The sequence below is a fragment of the Rhagoletis pomonella genome, unplaced genomic scaffold (genome assembly GCF_013731165.1).
Source record: "Rhagoletis pomonella isolate Grant_MI unplaced genomic scaffold, Rhpom_1.0 Rhpom_scaffold_00006, whole genome shotgun sequence".
NCBI classification, from domain to species: domain Eukaryota; kingdom Metazoa; phylum Arthropoda; class Insecta; order Diptera; family Tephritidae; genus Rhagoletis; species Rhagoletis pomonella.
The window spans coordinates 72,624,147-72,646,275 of NW_023458560.1; the positions used below are offsets into that span (position 1 = coordinate 72,624,147).

The window sequence follows — 22,129 nt, forward strand, 5'->3', positions numbered from 1 at the left end:
GTTCAACCATACCACTCCACTTAAAAAGAGCGACATTATTTCGAAAGAAAATTTTTCGTTTTTAATAACTCTGAAAAATCCATTTCCTAATAAAATGATTTACTCATTTAATATACATATATATGTATTTTATGTTTTATTATCGTTTGCAATTCTCATTTCGCTGCCAAAATACTGACTTATTTTCTCTGCATCTCTTTTTAATTTTTGTCTTCTCTGATGTTACGCTTGTTTATGCATTTTTAAAGTTCAATATTATATACTTTTTTGCAGTTTTCATTAGTCCACCTGCTTTTTGTGAATTCAATTTTTTTCACACCACATCCGTATAATCCGTGATCGTCTATTTTTTGGTTGTTTGTTTTTCACTTTAAAGATCTTCAACAAATTCTTACTACAAATAGTTCAGCTAATTTTTTGTAACTATGATATTTTTATACATATCTTTTAATTAACTTTTGCTTAATTGTTAAACTTGCCTAACCATATTTAATTTTATTATTTTTTTTTCGTTTTTTTCCTTTCTTAATTAACTTGCTATTAATGATCTTCAGCAATTTTCAAATTACAATTTATTGCAATTGCAATTTGGGTTTTTATTCTTCGTCTACATCTAACTCAAAATACACGCAGGAAGATGAATGAATGTGTGTACATACATATATATGGATATTTGTCTTACTTAATTGTTTTATTTGTAATATTTCCATGGAAGTATGTAAGTGAACTAAATATATAGATAAAATATATGAATTCGATCCCCATATAGCAATTACAATTACAAACTCGCTTTTATGACCAAACTTGTTAAGGATTGCTTTATATGATTCTCTTTAAGCTTTGCAAATAAATTGTGGTACATTAGACTGTACCAGAATGGAAAAAGTTCACCGCACACCTTCGAATCTGAGGTATTTTTGCCGAACGTAGGGATCACGTTATTAAATTTTTCGTCATATCTTCAGCATTTACAGTAATTTTGTTCCAAAGTTTATTGATCTTTAGTACCCGGTTCTAGTACTTTCCCACCAGTTCTCAGTTCTTATCACTCTAACATAGCACCTTAATGTCAGTAAATTAAAGTTCAGCAAAAAATTATTAATCTATTGCTAAGGGAGTATTTCGATTATTTTAAAAAAAGTATTAAAAAATAAATATATATAAAAAATAAAATTGGCAAAGTGTGTGCTTTATAAAAGTGGTATTATTTCTAGAAATTCCTGACGTAAGACACATAAAAATAAGCAAAACATTACAGAAGGCAAGTAAATTAAAATACATAAATTAAAACTATTTTATGAAAAATCGCCTAGAAACCTATTTTTTACATTCATATATGTATTTGAAAACTTAATAATGTCCAGTAAGACGAAACTTTATTTATCCGGGTCAAATCGTATATTATCTATACAAAAGTAGATATAGAGTTTTTTCTTTAATTTGATACCAAAAAAAAAAAAAGAAGTGTAATGTACTTTTGACAAGAATATCCTACCTTCATGTATTTCGGTGCCCTGAACGGGAATCTGAAATTCGTTTTGCTACATCACGACAGAATTTTTTCATAACTTAAAAAAACAAGGCGAATTATATGTGACAGGCACGTTTTTTGAGGTTAAGAAAAAATTCTGACGTGCTTAGAACATAAAAAACATACTCCGATCCGAGAACCCTGACAATTTTTTTGTGTGACTACAGGACAGCTGTAAGCAGCCAAATAAACATTTTGTCGAATATGTTACGGTTTTCTTCCATATAAAAATAAATTGTGTATATTCGTTGTATGGAGGCAAATGGGGCAAAAAAAAAAAAATTCTAAAAAATCAACGGTAATTGTTAGCCATTTGAAACTTGTACTTTATTATACTAGAATTCAGTGGCTGCAAAACTGCATACTGCATACTCAGAATATTTCTAGGTGTTGGATTTGATGGACAGTAATAAAGAGACTTACATTTCCAATTGTCTCATAACGTGTATTTATTTGCTTTTATATATCACAATATAAAGTTACCAAATTTGTGTAAATATGTACTAGGAAATCTAATTAAAAGAGCTCGAAATTGTTATGAAAGTTTATTGATTTTTTTTTTAATATTGCACAAAGTTTGAAAATTGGATTTACACGGGGTTTCTTAAAGAATAAACTATATTCATATAAAAAAATAACCAAAACTAAATAAGAAGAAAAAAGTAAATAATATGTGAAAACTTGTCCAAATGTGGTGCCGCTATAATTTGTTCGACCACTGTATGCATCACATGCATGGGTGTAATATGAAAGAAGTTCAAGAAGGTTGTAGTTTGAAAATATCTGGCAAGTGATTGCCACCTGTTCAAAAAGTTTAAAATTATTTAATAAGCTTAACGAATTATTTCAGTATGGGTATCAGTCGAAATGGTTTGGGAAAGGCTTCATTTGTAAGGTGGGGTGCCACTTGTTTAAAAAATCCAACTCAACTTTAATAAAAGGATTTAGTTAGTTGAAATATGTACAGCAATGTGGGTGTCAAACGAAAGGTGGTTGTAGTTTGAGAAAAGGGTTGCCATCTGTTGAAAAAATCTAATTTAATTTGATAATCGTTTTAATACACTAGTCGAATGGAAATTTTAGGCAATGACGTGAAATTTTCGATACGATGCGATTCTCGAAAAACGACTTGGACTCGACGCGACTCTCGCAATGAGGCTGATTAAGATATTTCACGCATTTGTTTTAGATTTTGAATCTCTAATTTTTATATGTATGTATTTTTTTCAATTTTGTATTCTTAGCATGAAGGTACCAGTGTTTTGGCTCTAAGGACGACAAACATACATACATAGTAGCGTGGGCCGAAAATCCGCTTTTTTAAGAATTTTGATTGGGAATAACAAAAATATGGTTCATTAAGCTCTAAAAACAATCTGTATGTAAGATGAAAATTTTTGGTCGAAGAAAGCTAAAAAAAATTTGTTTAGCACTTGAACTTTGATGGCCTAAGATATTGACCAAAAATTTTCATCTTTCATACAGATTGTTTTTAAGAGCGTAATAATAATAATAATAATGAACCATATTTTTGCTATTACCAATCAAAATTCTAAAAAAAGCGGATTTTCGGCCCACGCTAATACATATGTATGTTTAGCCCATTAACTTTTTAGATACATATATCAAATAGTATTTTCTACATATTACAAGTATACATACAAGTATGACCAATAATCTAAGGATTTATGCGTTTAATATGTATGTGTGTGGGCTTTATATATAGTATGTTGAGTTTATGAAATTTCATAGAAAAATATGATAGATTTTTTCACGAAATCTAATTTTTTGTGTGTATATTTTTGTATGTTGGTATCGATGCCTGTTCTTGCAATTGTGTTTCTATGCCACTATGTATGTATGTATGTAGTAGGTGGGTTAAACTTTAGGAAAATAAGTCTACACAAAGTTTAAAGTACGCTAACTACTTTACAGTAAACAGCACAATTACAGCACATACATACATACATTGAAGTGTGTCTTCAGCCAACAAGTACTGTGTGTATATGCAAAAATGTATGTACATTTGGCGTGGGCCAGCATTTTTTTTTGCAGCCATCCCCAGAATTGAAGAATATCTTAACTGAAAATATGTTAATATAAGGGCGCTTTGAACCGAATTGTGAAATGGTCGTTTTTTCAAAATTAAAATAAAAATACAGTTTTGCTTGACTCCAAGGCTAAATGTATTGTATTTTTTGTAAATAAATTATTTTTGCGAAATGAGCAACAACAAATTGCATACGTCGTTTTCCTATAATGTGTTTTTTACAATACACAATTGAAATTTTTTCCAAATTTTGCAAAAAAAAAGAAGTATTTTTTAATACGTGCAAATATATAAGTATCTCGTAAACGTGTAATTTTAATGAAAATTGTAATATCAGCAAAATAAATCAAATTCAATTCCCTTTTATTTGACACACCACTTGGTTTGATAGGTTCACGAACTCTCCAGATATTAGAAATTTTTACGATGAATTTTTTTTCTTTAATCAAAACCTTTAATTACAAAAACCAAAAAAAATTAAGAAAAGTAGCTCCTCAAACTCTTAATATTTTGTCATCTTTCAAAAAATAAATAAATTTGGCTTTCAAAAATTTTAGGATCCATTTGCACCACTGGGTCGCGCCACTGATAAATACCAACTGATTTCAAAATTAAAAAATACGGGCCTCTTTATATTCGATATTCTTCAGTTCTGGGTGATAGCAGCAGAAAAATAACAAAAGCTTTGCATTTTTTTACCACCCTAATGTACATGTTTATGTATATATATTTGTAGGTATGTAATTAATTTGGATGGCGCGCAAGTGCATACGAATACATTGTTACTGATTTTATACAATTCAGGCTTTATTATAATAATTTAATTTTTATTTTTTTTTTTCATTATACAATTTACAATTTTATTAAAATTTTTTTGTTCGTCATTTTTTATTTTTGGGTTTCGTGCAGTTTCTACTAATTTAGTTTACCTACATTCATACATATCTAATACGAGTATTATGTCTTACAAACATGCATATGCATGTCTCTATGTAACGGTTCTAATTGTCAGGTATGTACTATATGCACTTTGGGTGGGTTTGAAGGAAGGCATGGAGAGAAGTCCTAATTATTTCTAATCGTAAATATGATACAGCTACTTTTTTTTTTTTGAATTTTTGTTTGTTTGTTTTATTTTTGCACCAAGTGCCTGCTATGAAGAGAGAAAAACTAAAACATTTGTTGTTGTTTTATTCTTAAAACAGGAAATCAACTGAAACCTCTCGAAAAATGTGCGTTTTTCAACTTTTGAGGCACACAATTCTTGTATGTTTTTTAGTATTTTGCAATTTTTTCTGAAACTTTATTATATTTATTTTTTATCGTTAAATCAAAGATGAAAATAAAATGTATAGTACATTGATATACATCTAGCAGTTTTATAGTTAGTGAAGTTATAACTACATACATACTAAGATAGTCCCTAAAGTTGTTGCATTTTTTTTTTTGTTTTTCTTCATAGTTTTAGTTCTTTTTTTGTTTTATGGCTGCTAAATTTTTTTTAACATGTATTGAAAAAATCTGTGAAATTTACGAAAATTTTTTTATTTGTAGTAAAAAACTGGTTGTCCTACTTTTTTTATAGTAGTTTTCGGAGTTCTATCTGGACAGAATAAAGGCGGCCCCGACAGATAGGAAATATTTTCAGCGTCGCAGGGATGCTTTTGCACAGAACATGGCGAGACGGCACAATGAAAACGTTGCCGCAGACAAAACGTCTAAATTTGATTGGTTAAAAATCAGCTGGTTTGAATCAGCAGATTGTTGTTTTGCCGCATTTGTCCTTTATCAGTTCAAAATCACAGATGTCAGCAAAAAAGCATCTCTGTGTCACGGACCCTTAAGTCGCGAGAAGAAAACTCCATAGAGACCTTCGGCGTATGCGATATGAAATGGTGTGGGATGTAGTACGATTAAGTACATAAATACAGACCTGCAAGTTAAACTTGACGGGTCTACAATCCATGCCTGGGCTATGTATAAGATGTGGCCTGTCTCACTAGAATGAGAAGTTTGGACGGCCTCGTTCCCGCTGCCTTAAATGAGTCACTATTTAGATTACTTCCGAAGTAAAATATTCAGGTTTAGTCGCAGATAATAAAGTTTTATGGAAGCTTCACGTTGAACAAAGTACTTCCAAAGCCGTCCCAGCATTCGGGCAATGTAAACAGGTCTTTAATAAAAAGTAGGGTCAGTCACCTAGAAGAGTACTGCGGTTTTACACCTCAAGCTTTTCCTACAACATCTGGGGCTGCTTAACCTACCGCCACTTAATATTTTTATCCGGGGGGAGGCGCTTAAGCACACCTGTAGTCTTACAGGAAATTACTGAAGGCAGATATTTGGACTTCAATGTCTTTTGAATGCCACAGGATAGTATGTCACCGTTGCCTTCGAGGACTTAACCCCAATACAGGGTTCGAGCTTACACATTGTGGAATCTAAACAGCTGGCTTTAAAATTGACGCAGGGTCAGGATCTGGAGTCCACATCGGTAGTAAGGACGAAAAAATGTTCACTTAACTAGAGGAACATGCCTCGTTGTTTCAAGCTGAGGTATTTGCCATCCTCAAGGCCATGAACTAGTTTGTGTAAAGTGGGTGGAGAAGCAGGAGATTGCGTGTCTGTAGTGACAGCCAAGCCTACACACACGTCAGCTACGACAGTAGTAATCGTTTGACTGTATACCCATTCCAATAGCGTGGGATTGCCCGATATGTCCTTTATAGCCTCGCACCCATACAACATGAAGGAGATAACTACTTTTGAGCTTGTTTAGCAAATTAAGAGAAGAAGCGATCAGTCATCTTGCAGCTTCTTAAGTTGCTGCTAGTTCAGCGTCAAAAACTCTGCAGAGGTCTTGCAGACGGAAACTGTGCCTAAGTGAGTGTTCATGCAGATATACCCGATTTCCTGCATAGATTCTAAGTCGGAGCCATCAGTATAGATGGCTGGTGAATCAGAGTGCGAGATCAGCGGTGAATCCTCCCCCTCAGTCCAAGGGGGTGAGACAGTGTAGTCCAGGCGCCTGACAAGAATACTCTCACCACTCGCGAAGCAACAGCGCGCCGAGCCTTCGTGGAAATTTTTGAATGTGTGCAGCTCAAAGACGAAGAAGATACTTACATATGTTCATCGATATGCAGCTGAGTCGAAGCAAGATTCCATGTAGTAGCAGAAAAAGTACAGAGCTCCTAAAGAACTCTTGGGGTGCCACAACCCGTCGGAAAAATAATGGCAGCAGATTTTTGGGGTTAAGAAGGCATCTATTACTCAATTAAAAAAGGGGTGTCAATATTATAGTATAAAAAGTTTCTATTAATTCCGCACAATTTTTTTTTTACTTAAATTAATCATATGAAGGGAAAATATGCAAATGAGTTTCTTCTACGATAAATCAGAAAGTTTATTTCGATGATAACAGGATCTTCAGATATTTAAGATTCTTTGAGGCGTTCTTGAAACACAATTCTCTCTGACCTCTAATACAATGTATGTAAAATTTTGGCCAGCTTATCAGCTTATCAGGTCCTTGGTATTACTCATTGATTTTTGGCTAAATTAATGGCCAGTTCGATTTTAATAAAATTCGCATTTACCCTCTTTCAGTTGACATGTCATTTCTTTTTGTAACGTAATCTTTAAAGCTAGTGAATTATTTACTTATTATTTATTTCTTGTATATGGTTTTTGATAATCCATCGTTAAGTATACTTTTTTTGTAATTATTTTTTACCAAATACAAATAACAATTTGAATCGCATAAATTGCTCACGAAATGCTATTAAGTTCACCCGTTTTTTTTTGTTTGTATTGTTTGTGTTCTTTTTTATTTTTCTTTTTCACTTACAAATGTAAATATTTATTTTCAATTTAAACTCTACGCTAATCTCTTACATTGCAATTATAATTAGTTCTTTTTCTGATCGTTTTCGTAATGAGAATCTAGTACGTACTAAGCTCCTGTAAAAAGTTTTTGTGCCAACTTTGTGTCACAACAGCAAATGCAATTCCATAACCGGACAGGCGAAGAGTTCAATCAAGATGCCATATCTTTACTTCATCTCATTTTTGATCTAACACCCGAGCTTTTGAGCATTATCAATAGTTAGAACTTTCGTTTTCGTAAAGTGTTCCATCCCTGATCCCTGTTCGCTCAGCCCATTTTAAAGATCAAACTTTGTGATTTCGATCCTAGCTAGAACAGCGTCTCCTTCGACCATTTCCGATTGTTACCCGCCATGCTGGGTTCGCGTGATTCGTCACTTTTACTACGCGCACGTTCAACATCCTCCGATGCCGATGAACTGTCTGAACTCTCATCGGTAGGTAACTTTATAAGAGGCAGTTCCAGCATAACCGAGCGGCAAGTTTCCTCTTCGCCACTGCGGGCATTGGGGTCTAGCAAGCTCAAATTGGTAGCACTTCTACTCACCAAAACGTTGGGAGAGTCTGACGGCCTTTCAGTTGTAGCTGTAGAGCTAGTGCCGGTAGCAGTGACGTTTCCAGAGCCGGATCCAGCGCCGCGTAGGATGAGATTTTTCAGTGATGCGGGCATGCAAATAATTGGCTGTCGCGTTGTTGTAGTGATGAGCATCGAGTCTGAGACCGAGGAGGCACAAGGGTCATCATAGAGTCTGGAGCATGGCAGTTGTGGTTGTGTTGTATTCGTTTGATTTTTCGAGGCCTTCTGGGTTTCTATAGCATAGCGCTGAGTGGCAGTGGCTGCGGTTGCGGCAGCGCTTGCGCCAACGCTAAGGCTACAGCTCGTCTGATTATTGTCCGTAAGCGGACTTGAGCGACCGAAGCTGACTACCGTATTTAAGCTGCTGTGTTCGGTTAGTGTTGCAGAGCCACCGCCACCTCCGCCACCGCCACCACCACTGCCACTACCGCTGGGTCCTTGTGCGCCACCACCACAAAGTTCAGTATTCAAAGTAGAGCAGGTATCATCTTCTGTGGTTGTCGTAGTGGTTGGCATACTATGTGGATCGCTGTACTGTTGCAGTAGTTGCGCGCGGCGTGGATGTGTTGGCGAAAGGCTTGTGCAAATAAACGAACCAAAATGCGTCTCGAGTGGCACCGATTCAGCGATTGTGGTCGGCGTCTGGCTGCCGCTGCCTGTGTGGGGAAACTCCCTTAGCTGATGTCCGATCAGCGCTACACGATCACTGGAAGAAACGCTGATTGTGCGGTGGCGTTGTAGAAGTGGGCGACGCGCGCGTGCTAGCTTCGTACCAGCCACACTCGATCCAGCGCCCAGGCTATAGCGCTTTTCGATGGGATACTTGAGTGGTTGCGATGCGGGATGTACAGCTACTGAAGCTTCATTGGAGCTGCCGCCGCCACCACCCCCACTTTGCATCGGTACGAGCGCTACATTTTCGCGCATGCTATTCGGATCGTGTTCGCCGAAACTGACCTCCTCGCTGTCGCTGCTCAATTGCTGCATATCCTCATCTGTGTCGGCTACACTATCCAGGAACACGGAGTCCTCGTCTACTGAGCGGGCTTCGGAGTCTTGATACTCTAGTGACGAGATTTTGAAGGAACTAAGAGAGGCGAGCGGCGCGCGTTTTTCTACATTGAAGAGCGCTTTCGCTGATATGGTGCCCAAGCTGCCACTGCCATTTAGTTTGCCCAAGCTGATGGGCGTGCTATCGACGCTTATGCTGCTGGAGTTGGCGGTAACAACTGCTGCAGCGGTAGCGGCTGCTATGGCGGCAGCGGAACTAGTATATGGAAAGCTATTGTTATTGTGCTCTTGCATTGATGGCGGCGTCATCTGCTCGGTCGGGTAGGCGAGCCGTTGCAACTCGATTATTGCAACCTTTCCGCGCAAGCTGCCACGGGAATCCTCCGTAGGCGAGTCGGTGTAATGATGTCCGTAGGCAGCGCTAGTGGAGGGCGTCGCTGGTTGTGGCCCTGACTTGAACACCGATCCGGCATCACTGAAACCAATCAAACCTCTGTTTTCGAAAAGGTGTTGATTGTAGGGATATATGTCCACCGTATCGGCGCTGATTGAGTGAATTTCTTGTTTGCGCCCGGCTTGCGCGCTTTCCGGATCGTAGTAGGCTATGCTGTGTTTGCGTACAAACTTCTGTGCCTCGGTGTGTGCGTTCGCTACTTTTCGATCAGCACTTATCACCGTATTTGTAGTGCCAGTTTTGCTATGAGTGGTGATGGTAGCCACGGATGTTTTTGATGGCTGTGGCTGTGACTGTGGCTGTGCGTCCCTCTCAGACACTTTTCCGCACGTGGTCACAGTGCCGTTCGCGTGCGCCTGCAATTGTTCGTAGAGACTGCGCTCCGACGGACAAGGGGATGGTTTCGGTGTGGGCTGTATGACCTGTATATCCGGATAGTAGTAGTCCCAATTATCAGTACTCGATGCACGTGAGGTTGTTGATAGCTTTCGTTGAAGTGTCGGCGGCAAGTTGCCCAAACCTAAGGTGAACGCTGAACAGCGTCGTTCCAAGTATGAGCTTTCAGTACTGCAACATGTCATGGCGCTGCTACGTCGCGAGTCCTGACCCTTTAGTTGAGTATAGAAGAATATTAATATATTCATGATTAACGTACAGGGAAGCGGGAAACTTACCGCAGGCGGTACCTCCAGAAACCCACGTTTACTTTTCGTTGAATCGGTGCGTTTCGGCATGTCAGCAAGTTCGTCGAGCCGTGTCCCACTACGCGGGTAGTCGGTGCACTCGAGTTCGTCTTCTGTTTCAATAAAGTAATCTTCATTCCCGAAACTGCTGCCCATCGGATAGTTACTTAGAATACGTGACGACTCGGAGCCACTTTTCCGGCGCCCTGCGGTAAAGCTGCCCACGCCAGAAGTTGCCGAATAAGAAAATCGTCGAGGTGGCTCCAGCAGGCTGCTGTAGCCACCACCACCTATAGTTTCATAAGCAGGAATATCTTCTGCGAATTAGTCGCCAATGCAAATGCCATTTATTTACCAGCAATAAATACACTTACCCACTGAGGAAAAGCGATATCCCCGATTTAACATTGGTGGCGCGCTGACATTGCCCAAGGATAGCAATCGTTGTCGCCGATAGATAATAGCATCGTATTCATCCGGGTATATCGACATGCCAGTTGCAACCATGGCCTCCTGAATTTCACGCTCCTCTTCCTCTTGCATGCAGACGGCGGCTACAGCAGCCATTTTGGGATCCTGAAAATGCATTCGGGGGGAAAATAAGTGGCATAGCCTTCATTATGCGAAAGTAAGAAAAGCAAGGCAAGGAGATGCCTAGGAAGAGGCAACTTACCTTCAGCACTTTCATTGTCTCATTGGAACTGCTGCGACTCTTCCAAACTATAAGAAATACCAAAAAGCCGAAAAATCCACTCAGCGTCGCGGCAATTCGTACACCAGTCATCACGTCGTAGGTGGCATAGAACTCCTGCTGCTCAATTTGCCGCTCAATCAGACTTTTATTGTAACGGCCCTTGCCCGTATATTGCATGGGCTCATTTGTGCCGTCATAAACGAATGCGGTACTACAAAAAAAAAAACAAAAATCATAAGTTCAAAGCGAGCTTAAAAGCAATCACACATGTAAGCTTGTCACTTGTCTTACCCAGTCGTCGTCGTTGTATTCGTGTTAGGTAAGGCGCCGCTATTCCCATTTGTCGCAAATTGTTTGGCGCGAGCTGCATTGCCGCCATTTTTGCGAAGTGTAGGAGGATCAGTAAATGCAATGAGTGGCATGGCCAGTTTGTCCAACATATCCGTTGCAGCCAAACGTGCTGGCTTAACGCCATTGATAATTTGATTGGCATTCGTTGTTGTTTTTATTATTGTTGCACTTGCCTTAACAGTCGATTTGGAAGCATTTGAAGTGGAAGAACTTGTTGCTGTTGTTGACCTTGAAGTGTCCGATGATGAAGTTGATTTTATCGACGCCAACGTTGATGACGACGAGGCAGCGGCACGTCGTGTAATTTTTGCCATCTCTAAACAGACATTTTCTGGAAAAAGAAAATGGAAAAGATAAGAGATTATTTTTCTTAATCAATATATAGCATGATTCATGATTATTATGGAATTCATAAAATCTTCGAGAGTTTAATTGAAAATAGTATCCAGAATAAAAAATTATTTAACATTTTAAAGGTGTCGGGAAAGTTTAATTTTAAATTTATTTTCTTGCCCAAAAACAATCTCTCTATACATCGGCGTAGCCAGAATGGGCGGGGATCGACCCTATTAAGCTGGCATTTCAGGGTACTATTTTATATATATATAAGGAAAATTTTAAAGTTCGGGCTAGAGTTAGCTTGTTTTATTTGGGTTTAGTCGAAAAGATCCTATTTTGCTTCTAGCTTTTTTTTCTTAAAATCATTCAGCTTTTTACTATTGCTCAAAATACTAAGTGCAAATTTAAATTGTGTTAAAATATTTAATGAAGCTTTGACTTTATCCGATATCTGCGTGGGTAGACTGGTTTTTGTTCGACACATCAGCTTCAGGATTGACCGAAAGGAAAGCAGTAGTTGCAGGACGACACCGGTGGATTTCTACACGGATGGGTCGAAGCTTGACGGTATGGTCGGTGGATGTTTCATTCATGCGGGCGCCAGCATCAGGCAGAGCTAGCATTAAGAAAGCAGTCGAATGTCTGTTAAACTGCTCGACTTTGGCAAAGGAATTTCCCCCGGGTCAGACTCATTTGGGTACCAGGCCATATTGATATTGCAGAGAATCGCGTTTCGGAGAAGTTGGCCAGGAAAGATACCTTCGAGATGTTAATACCGGGTAAAGAGTGGGTGTACTTTCTCTTTAGTAAGCTTATGGGGAGGATAATGGAGTCTTGGTTCTCACTCGATGGAGCTAAATATCACAATAAATTGTCACTGTTTACAGAATAATTAGAAGTAGTCAAAACTTTGTCTTAAGCTGCCTAGATTTTTCGAGGCTACGAAAGGTATTTACTTAAGTACAAAATAAGTTGTTCCTTATAATAACGAATCCCTTTTATCTTAGAAATTAACACTATTGTGAAGTTATAATAACGACCAGAAATATTTGATTTTCTTAGCCATAACTAAAATTTTGATTTAATTTTTTTTAGTTTTATTTTTTTCTCTGAAAAAGTTCTGGCAACACTGCTAATAAACTTTAAATTATCAGATAATGTTTTGCTACCCTAGAACCCTATAGCATTCAATAACGTCTCCTTCGGGGTATTCTTGAAGGGGATGAGCTCGTCTTTTTAAGCGCCGGCACTTCTGTGGAGTATTAATGTGGGCGCTTGTGTGGCTGATCTACCCAGTTTTTATCTGTGGTAAATGTCTAAATTCGATGAGTGAAATATTCGAGAGGGCATTAGATATTATTGGTAAAATTATAATTATAATAAATATATAAAATATATATATAAATATAATAAATAAAATATAATAAATAAATATATATAATAATTTCCCCCAAGCAAGGAAATATGAAGCCGGCTCCTAAACCATTTTGTAGAACATTTAAGTCGTTTTCAATACAAGGCAGGGTTATTACTTTACCAAGATTAACCGTACTAGGGAGGAGATCATTCAAATCCGTAAGCATCCTTTCGTAGCTGCAGAAAATCTGTCCTAGAGTGGGTGTAATGGTTCTAACTTTAAGTGTGATTGCTATTCAGCGGTGTTCCGTATTTCCCTTTCGTCCGGAAAGTGCCATGCCAACTTAAAGCTTCGTCTTATTTGAGTTTGAAAAATACATATCTCTCAGCTTATTGAAATGCTCTACTAAATTAAATCAAAAACAAGTTAATGGGAAACTGATATTCTCTAACTACATATATACGTATTACGTACATAACTTTTCGTTATGCTAGCATTGTTCTACAGCTGAAATGCATCTTTCACTAAGTCATACGCACACAGACACACACAAACCGGCACACATTGTTTACCTGAAGTTGCCAAGTTCGCGGCGACAAGTGTCTTGTGTGGTAACAAAAATAAGGCAAGACAAGCAATGTATGTATGTATGTACATAGTATATATGTATCTATGACTATATGACAACTTTTTGTCTTTTTAAGCTTTTCTTTGTAAAAGTAAAAACAACACACTTGGTGTCAAAACTGTCGCCTCTATTAAGGAACTTGCATTCACTTTTGTACTCAAGTACTCATATGACGTTCATTGTCGGCATCTCTTTCGGTCGGTATGTCGTTATCAACCGCCATTGTGCGTCGAATAGAAGGTGAACCAGAAGATGCACAAAAGGCGAAGACGTAAAAAAAAAGTTTATTGTCTACGTCCCAGCACTAAATTAAAAATGGAAGCAAACTAGCTCACGTATGTACATTAGGCATATGACTTTTTTACATACATATCTTTGGCATTTTGCTAAAACAACTTAAGTGACTTTAGAAGGTTTTACTTTGAATGAAAATATAAAATTTTCCGCATGAAAAATTTAATGTTTTTATTACGTTACACCTGTTAACCTGCTAGTTAATCGTTGAGGTATTGTTTGCTAACCCAATGAAATATTTCTTTAAAGAGAAAATAGCTTATCTCGAGTTGATATGCTTAAGTAAAATGGCACAGCTATATACATAATGCAAAAAATTTTGATCCAAATTTCAAAGTTTTTTCTCAGAAGTGTTACATTTTTGTTGAGTATACAGTTTTATAGCCCTTTCAATTTTAGTGCAATAATGTGCAAGTTTAAAGTGGCTAAAGCTGTTGCGGTTTTCTTCTATATTAAAAAAAAAATGTGTTTATTCGCTATATGGAAGCAAATACGAAAGAAAAATTCTTAAAAATCAACGGTAATTATAAGTCCTTGTAACAACTTAATTATTGCACTAAAACTGAAAAAGCTATAAAATTTCATACCCAAAAAAAATCTAATATTGCTGAGAAAAATTTGGAATTTGTATGGAAATTTGTTTTTTTTTTGCTACAAAGTTGTTGACTTGGGTCAAAATGGGTTTTGTTAGAGAGTAAAGTGTATTTTAATTGACAATTCTCAAAATTAAATAAATGAAAATGAGTGGTAAACAATATCACTTTAAAATGGGGTGTTGTTGATATCACCAATACTCTAAATCTCACGAGTTGTTTATTTTAGTGTCACTTCCTTCTCCTGCCAGAAAAGAAAAACGCTTAAGCATTCGTCTTGCATATATGTATTTCAATCAATGCAGTTCCAGAAATGAGTAGAATAAAAAATAAATCAGTATTTGAACCATTTTAGCATTAAAACATTTTTTAGGCGAAAAAGTACCGACGTTATTCATTTTTTCGTTGTCACTTGAAAAAATCGTAATTGTTTTTTTTTATAACTTTAGGAAGTTTTCAAATAGAATACTCATATTAGGGGCAATGGAAGTTGGCAACAAATACAGCATATCTGTGAAGTATAGGTTTACAAAAAAAAAGTATCTGCATATTGAAGCAAACCTCTATATTCCGAGGTCTGTTAGCCCCCATACGACACTTTTTTGTCGAAAATTTTACACTTTTTTTTAGGCGTTTTTGTACCAAATTTTGGCAAAATCTTTATTCTTGTTGGTTTTTCATCATTTCTCATCCACTCCTCACAGGTATGTTTAATAAAAAAAATGTCATATGCCTAATGTGCATAAGTTAGTATGTAGGAGTGTGCATGTAAACGCTTCACTTACGAGTTGCAGTTAATAGATATGTGTACAAAAACTAGTTCTATATTTCTTAGTTTTTTAGGAACTGTGTTGGTTAACCAGTGGCCTTGCGCCTGAGCCACGGAAATGATACAAGAAATATACTTTTTCATAAGGCAAGCGTTTTGTTGCACTCTTATTTTTTTTTAACTTTCTTCGAGGCTGTTAAGCCTAGAATTGCTGCAAAATAACTAAATAAGCTCGACGATATTATTTATAAGTAGAAACAACCTGGCGTGCCTCATTGCGCCTTAAACGTATTTTTGCGTTGTTTGATACCCGTATTGTAATATTTCATTTATTTTATTAATTTAATTGAATAACATTTTTCAAACAGATGGCAACCCCGCTCAAACATATTTACGGCAGTAAACTTTCCTAAACCTCTTCAGTTTGTTACTCATATTGCAATATTCAATTTATCTTATCAATTAAATAAATAATTTTTTTCAAACAGGTGGCAACCTTAAAAACATATATTTTCCTCAGTAAGCCTTTTCGACAGCCATATTGCAATATTTACCTCATTTATCGAAACTGGAATTTTCTAACAGGTGGCAACTCTGTAAATTGTTTTCTTTTTACATTATGCACTGAATAATAATAAAGTTTCAATGAAAAAAAATATTTGTGAAAAATCGCGTGTGAACGCGCGTAATTAAAAAAGGAGGCTGCGTTACCGTGATTGAAAAAAAAATATTAGAAAACGTGAGAATGCGTGACTTACAAAGCCACCATCGTGAGAGAGTTTTCCTAAAATTTTACATAAGAATTTATATAAAAATTTCGCAGGTCCAACAATTTTCTACTTCTGTAAACGTGTGTTATTGGCTAATAACCTAATTAAATTTTACCGCACTAAAACCAAAGGTGCCGCACAAAAAAGTCCTTCCTTCCCTTCCTTGTCCAGCACCATTCACTGGAAATCACCTTTAGCAACATAAGCGTATTATACCCTCTTCCTACTTCACTTCACTTAACTCTATGCTTTCGTGACAATTAGCAAATGCAAGCGGCAACTCGAATTACATAACCTTACTGCTGCTGACCGACCATACTTATTAGCCAAAGCGCAATTAACGCTACGGCAACGTAGTCGACAATCAGGAACTAAAAGACTGTCAGCAAACCAGCCAGCCATACGAAATCCATTTAACAAGTGTGTATGTATGTGTACGTGTATGTGCATGTATGTTTGTATTGTGTGCTGACGAACCAAAGGACACTAGTGTGGCCAGTGTTTTAACTCGTAAAGCCACAAATTGTATGCGCTCATACAGCTACTTAACTAGCCGGGTATCATTCCAAGGAGACTAATTTCATTTGCGTTGCTTAACTTTCGTATTTATCCACAGTTGTCGCAGCTACATTTAGGTCAATTGTCGTGTGATTTTTGAACAGTTGGTAATTTGATTACAAACGAATGCTGACCGCTTAAATGCAACGTAAAGTTTAAAGTGGAAGAATAATATAAAAAAAAGAGAAATTTGTAATGGATACTCCCTTCTATCGAATCTAAAGCTAACCACAATAACCGAATACAAGAATTTTAATTGGATGAGCTAGAAAGTATCTGAAGGATCTAAAATGTTGTCTGTCTGCTAACATATCTAAAGTTGGAAAGAGTTAAATTAATGCAGTTTCAAAATAAGTTAAATTTTCTTTTCTTACTTTCTGTTTACTTTAAGACTGTGAGGTAATTTTTTTTACTCTCTAAGCTCTCCATACATCTTTCTACTTATACATATGTATGTATGTACATATGTACTTATTTGTGGAATTTTCATGCAAAATACAATGCCAATAGCGAGGCAACTAAAAAAAAAATTTTGACAGTCGCATAGAAACGAACAAACGAATTTTTGAAGGTAAATCAATTGAAGCGAAATGATTGCTTCGGTTGCTATTGTTATGCGTTAGCCAAGCGTACATAACGTAGCTGTGCATATGAATGGATATGTATGTATGCACGTGTGTGTGCACAATTGTATGTAAATAATCTTGTATAAATTTCGAAGGTAAAAAAAAGGCCACAGAGTTATGGAAGGACTAGTTAGTTACAAACTGAGTAAGGGCAAAAGTAAAAATTTGTTAAAAGGTTGTCAACTCTTATGTGATCCTGATGAAGGTTCCGTCTTTCAATGTTTGGAATGGCTCAGAAAACAAAATTTTACACATAGTAGAACTTTTCAGGGCCAATATCGATCCTACGAATATATTTGCTATAGATAGTGTTAATTCAATTTTCCTTCGCCCTTGGATAGTTAAAGAATGCTATAAAGATATAAGTATTCAAAGCAAGTTAAGTGATAGTAAATAGTATACTCTAGTTTGTAGCTTGGTTGTAACAGAGCAAGGAATACTGCGAACTAGAAGATTTTTTTTGTGTCCCCATGATATGTCTTTAACCCTGACATACTAAGGTGTTATTCGTTTCCCCTAAAACGTAACTAACTGCTAACAGTACCTGGGTAGACAAATTCCTAATATTAAAGGGTTCGAATGTGGATGAAGTATAGCATCAACTTTGCTCGGACGGACTGGTTACATCATCCCGCATCTGCACTTTGGGACGAACTTCGGATCCACTATATGTAAATAGAGATTAAAGGCTGGCGTGAGGGCATGAGGAATGCTGGCTCGGTGATTCTGTATACAGACGGCTCGAAGATGGAGAAAGGTGTAGGGGCGGTAGTCGTCTGCGCGGAGCTCGGTCTCAACAAATCCTATAAGCTGCCGAGCTACAGCAGCATTTTCCCGGCGGAACTGTTGGCCATAAGAAGAGCGGCGGAGCTACTGAGCAGCAACCTAGTTAATAAACAAGTGAATCTCTATCGCAGTGCATCTTTTGAGGAAGTGTTGGGAAGTACTGGACAGCTCTGGGTTTGGTAAATACTAGTACTGATGTACATCTGTGCTGTGCTCCAGGGCACAACGGCATCGCGCTCAAGGAGAGGCCAACAAGCGCAAGCCAAAGAAGGCGTTCTGTTAGAAACTAAAGCGATAGAGGGCATGTCGATTTCCTTTAATCGATCCGGAAGGCGCAGAATGTGTGGACCAAAACACAAGGCTGCAAGGTGTCCAAAATTTCGTTCAGAGCGTATGACATAAAGCTCTCGAAGTTTCTCCTATTACTGGAGGGTGTTCTAACGAAATATGGTCTGCTGTCATCGCATTCTTTAAAACTGGCTCTGAGTAATAAAATACATACATATGTAGGAGATCGAGGATGAAACTGAAGACAGTGGAGCATATCCTCTGCGAGTGTCCTGCTCTTATCAGAATGCGGATAAGCATGCTGGGAGCAGTCCTTCTGCCTGATCTGAAGTACAAGATGAGGTACAACGAGGTGTTCCACTTTGCCAAGAGCACTAAAATGTTCTTAAACATTTCGTCTGTGTGGTCGAGTCAAACTGGTGCTTGTGAAAGCGCACATGATTATGACCGGCTAATTAATCTGTGAGAAACCTAATGTTGGCTCTATTCTAGCACAAGGTTATCCAAAGAGTCAGGCCTGTCCAAGGTTCCCGATGATCCTCAGTGCTAATTGTCCTCTAAGGTTAACCACTCTCTACAAATTTTATAAAAAATTAACAAATATTTATTAAACAAAAGAAATATAGCGAAAACTGGGCAAAGCAAGGCGTTTCCATTATTTTGGCCATAGCGTTACATATAAATTTCTCATGCCAGAAACCCGTCTTAGCTGTGAAAAAGTTGAGAATCTTCCATTCAAGCTCTTCAAGGGAGCCCATTTCCTTTTGGCCTGTATGTTAAACCTCCCTATGATACGGCAGCTTCCGTTTCAATTCAATCTAACTTCCGCAATGACCTTTGGTTGTGCTAATCCGTGAACAATACGTTTTACTGTCGACTATGTAGTACTTTGTATGTATGTATGTATGTATATAGCATACTTATGCATACTAAAGTAATCTCCATCCATGCAGTCGTTCAAATTTTTTCAGGGATTTGGTAGCAATTTTGAACAAACATACATACATATGTATTTATGTAGGATAAGCACATGAGTGCTTGGGTTCGAATGCGCGTATATATACATAAATATGTATGAGTGTGTACAATTCCAATTAAGTTTCACTTTTTTTTCTCTCAGCGCTTCCGTTCGCAGTATGTGAATTTGCTAAATCACTAAACCGAAATATTGAAGGCGCATAATAAAGTTGGTTGGGGTGGAGCGAGCAGTTATTCCAAAAAGATAATTGCATTTGCATACATACATACATACATACATACATACATATGAACAATATGATTGATATTCAAGTGTTCATGCACATAATCATTCAAATGATTGCATTTGTATTCATAATTCACACTCAAAGCCCTCAATTCGATTCACTTCTCTCTCTTCAAAGGCAACACTTTTCACTTTTGATTCACCAAATCAAGAACAAAAGCATCAAATGCTCTATTGCGCTTTTGTGAGTGCTACTTTTGACGGTGACTGTGGGTCAAACCAGCATGAAATTAGATTTTGTGTGCTTGTTTAAGGCGATACTTAGTAATGCTGTCTATTTTGTAGGAGTTTTGCATTCCATTCACATTTGATGAGATATTTTGTAAACATTATAGCACAATGTCTTTCTACATATGCAGTGTAATTTGCTTAAACGAAGAAAAGGCAAGCAAGGATCTGAATACTTATGTGTCTACATACGCCTATATACAATATGTATGTATGTTAGTAGGTGCGTAATGGTAGGTCACCTGCACGTACTCTGCTGTAGCATTTTAGAATTATATCTAATCAACTTTTATCATTTCCAAATTTCCAATGGATTGCCGCAATTCAATGCAAACTCTTGTGAACACGTACGGCATTTCTGTTTTCTGATAATTGTGCGAACTCGAATTTATGCTGGCATACAAATGATCGCATCACATATCACGTAACTATGTATACGAATACATACATATGTATGTGTGGCAGAACTGTTTGACTTGCTGGTGAAATAATCCTTATGAATTCATTATTTCAAGTACAACCGTCCCTTTGGGTAATACCGTTCCATCATTTAAATTACCAAACCTATTTTTTTTGTGTTAATAAATACTATTGAATGCCTTTGCTTATTTGCAAAAGTAGATTGAAAAGTATAGTCAAGTCTTCCCTGAACAAGCCAAAGTTAATTTGATTAAATTTTTTATTTTATTTATTTAAATTAAAATTTATTTTTCATTTCACTTTTTAAACTTGATTTTACTTCTTTAATTTTTATTTAACTTATTTTGTACCGTTTTCTCAAGCAGGTTTTAAAATTTATCTGCCGTTCAAACACATTTTTTCATAACAAAATTTGTGTCTAAAGAGCAGAAAAACTTAAAAACCTACTTGAGAAAACGGCCCTTAGTTTATCCAATTTTATTTTATTTTTTCCATTTTGTATAATTTATTTTATTATGTTTTAGTTTATATTATTTTATTTTATTTATTTTTTGTTATTTATTACCTTTATTACAATTATATTCAACAATGCTTTTGAGTTTGAGGCCGTTTATATATGAAAAATGGTGTGGAAAAACAACAATAACTTACATACATTTATATATAAAAAAATATCAGCTATAACTTCTACCTATATGTAAATTTTTGTTGTTTTTCTCCAGCATTTTTCATACATAAACGCCTCAAGCTCAATAAAATTGTTATATATACTTTATTTTATCTTAATTTATTTTATTTTTTTCATTGTGTTTTACTGTATTTTATTTTATTTTTACCCGATTTTTGCTTAGTATTTCATTTTATTTATTTGATTTTATTTTATTTTTACAAGTTTATTAGTTTAGTTTAAAGTAAGACATGAATACTTTATTTCATTTATTTATTTTGTTCTATTTGTTTGTATTACTAAAGTATTTGCTATTTATTTTGATTAAATTTTATTTTAATTCGCCTTTAATTTATTGACTGTGTTCTTTTTAATTTGATTTAGTTTTAAGTTTGTGTAATTTAATTTTCTTTACCATTATTTAGTTCGCTTAATTTTTTTAATATAAAAAATATTTAAATATTACCAAGTCTTAATTTTTTATTACACTTATTTAGTTTTATCAATTTATTGATTATTTTATTCATTGCATGGACTTAATTTTTTTGATTTCTTTATTTTTTCAATTTAACTAATTTTTTGATTTTATCAAAATTTATTACTTTTTAGTGTAAAATTGTTTTTTTATTTTTTACTTCATTTTATTTTATTTTATTATAAAAAGTTTAATTATTTTTTATTATGTATTATAAAATTTTTGTTTGAAATTTAACTTTTTTATTTAATTCAATTTAATTTTTTCAATTTAATTTAACTTTTCTTGAATCCCATTTCTTATTTTTTAATTAATTTCTTAATTTTCGTAACTTAATTTATCTACTCGAATTAAACTTAATTGAATTGTTTTTTAGTTTAAATATATTTCGTTTATCTCTTAATGTATTTTAAAATAAGTTTAACTTTTTGATCTAATTTAATTGCATACTTTATTATACTTTTAGCTATAATTAGTGAGTCATAAGACGCTGAATACATAAATATAATACATATGAATGTATGTATGTATGTACACGCTTAAGACAGTTTAATTTTACAAAGTTCCACTCACAACAAATTAAGCTAACTTTTGAAGTGTTCTTTCTAATATTCCATTGAAACTATTCGACAATAATTTTTATTTATTTGCCATCATCAACATAAAATTGCTCCTCATAAAAACTTTAATCCTGTGTGACTCAGAAAAATGCAAAAATACAAATTGCCATTCTCCTCATTGACGCCTAGATGCCTCATGCTTTTTACTTTCTCCTTAATTTGTATGCACTTTCTTCTGAAGAATTTTATCGTTTATTGTTTTTCGGGT

At 35.7% G+C, this 22,129-nt stretch overlaps 1 protein-coding gene across 2 annotated transcripts in view; it reads right to left on the bottom strand.

Moving 5' to 3' along the window:
• Positions 1 to 6,945: 6,945 nt before the first annotated feature.
• Positions 6,946 to 22,129, bottom strand: part of LOC118741259 — a 119,995-nt gene continuing 104,811 nt past the window's right edge. The window contains exons 3-7 of one of the 2 annotated variants that reach the window (XM_036473171.1): positions 11,180 to 11,570; positions 10,868 to 11,099; positions 10,569 to 10,770; positions 10,186 to 10,484; positions 6,946 to 10,119 (exon numbers count right to left, since the gene is read on the bottom strand). In XM_036473171.1, the coding sequence (XP_036329064.1) occupies positions 7,780 to 10,119; positions 10,186 to 10,484; positions 10,569 to 10,770; positions 10,868 to 11,099; positions 11,180 to 11,553 (3,447 nt within the window). In that variant the 5' untranslated portion in view covers positions 11,554 to 11,570 and the 3' untranslated portion in view covers positions 6,946 to 7,779. Of the gene's footprint in view, positions 10,120 to 10,185; positions 10,509 to 10,568; positions 10,771 to 10,867; positions 11,100 to 11,179; positions 11,571 to 22,129 lie in introns of both variants that reach the window. The other variant, XM_036473170.1, reaches the window with a different exon arrangement.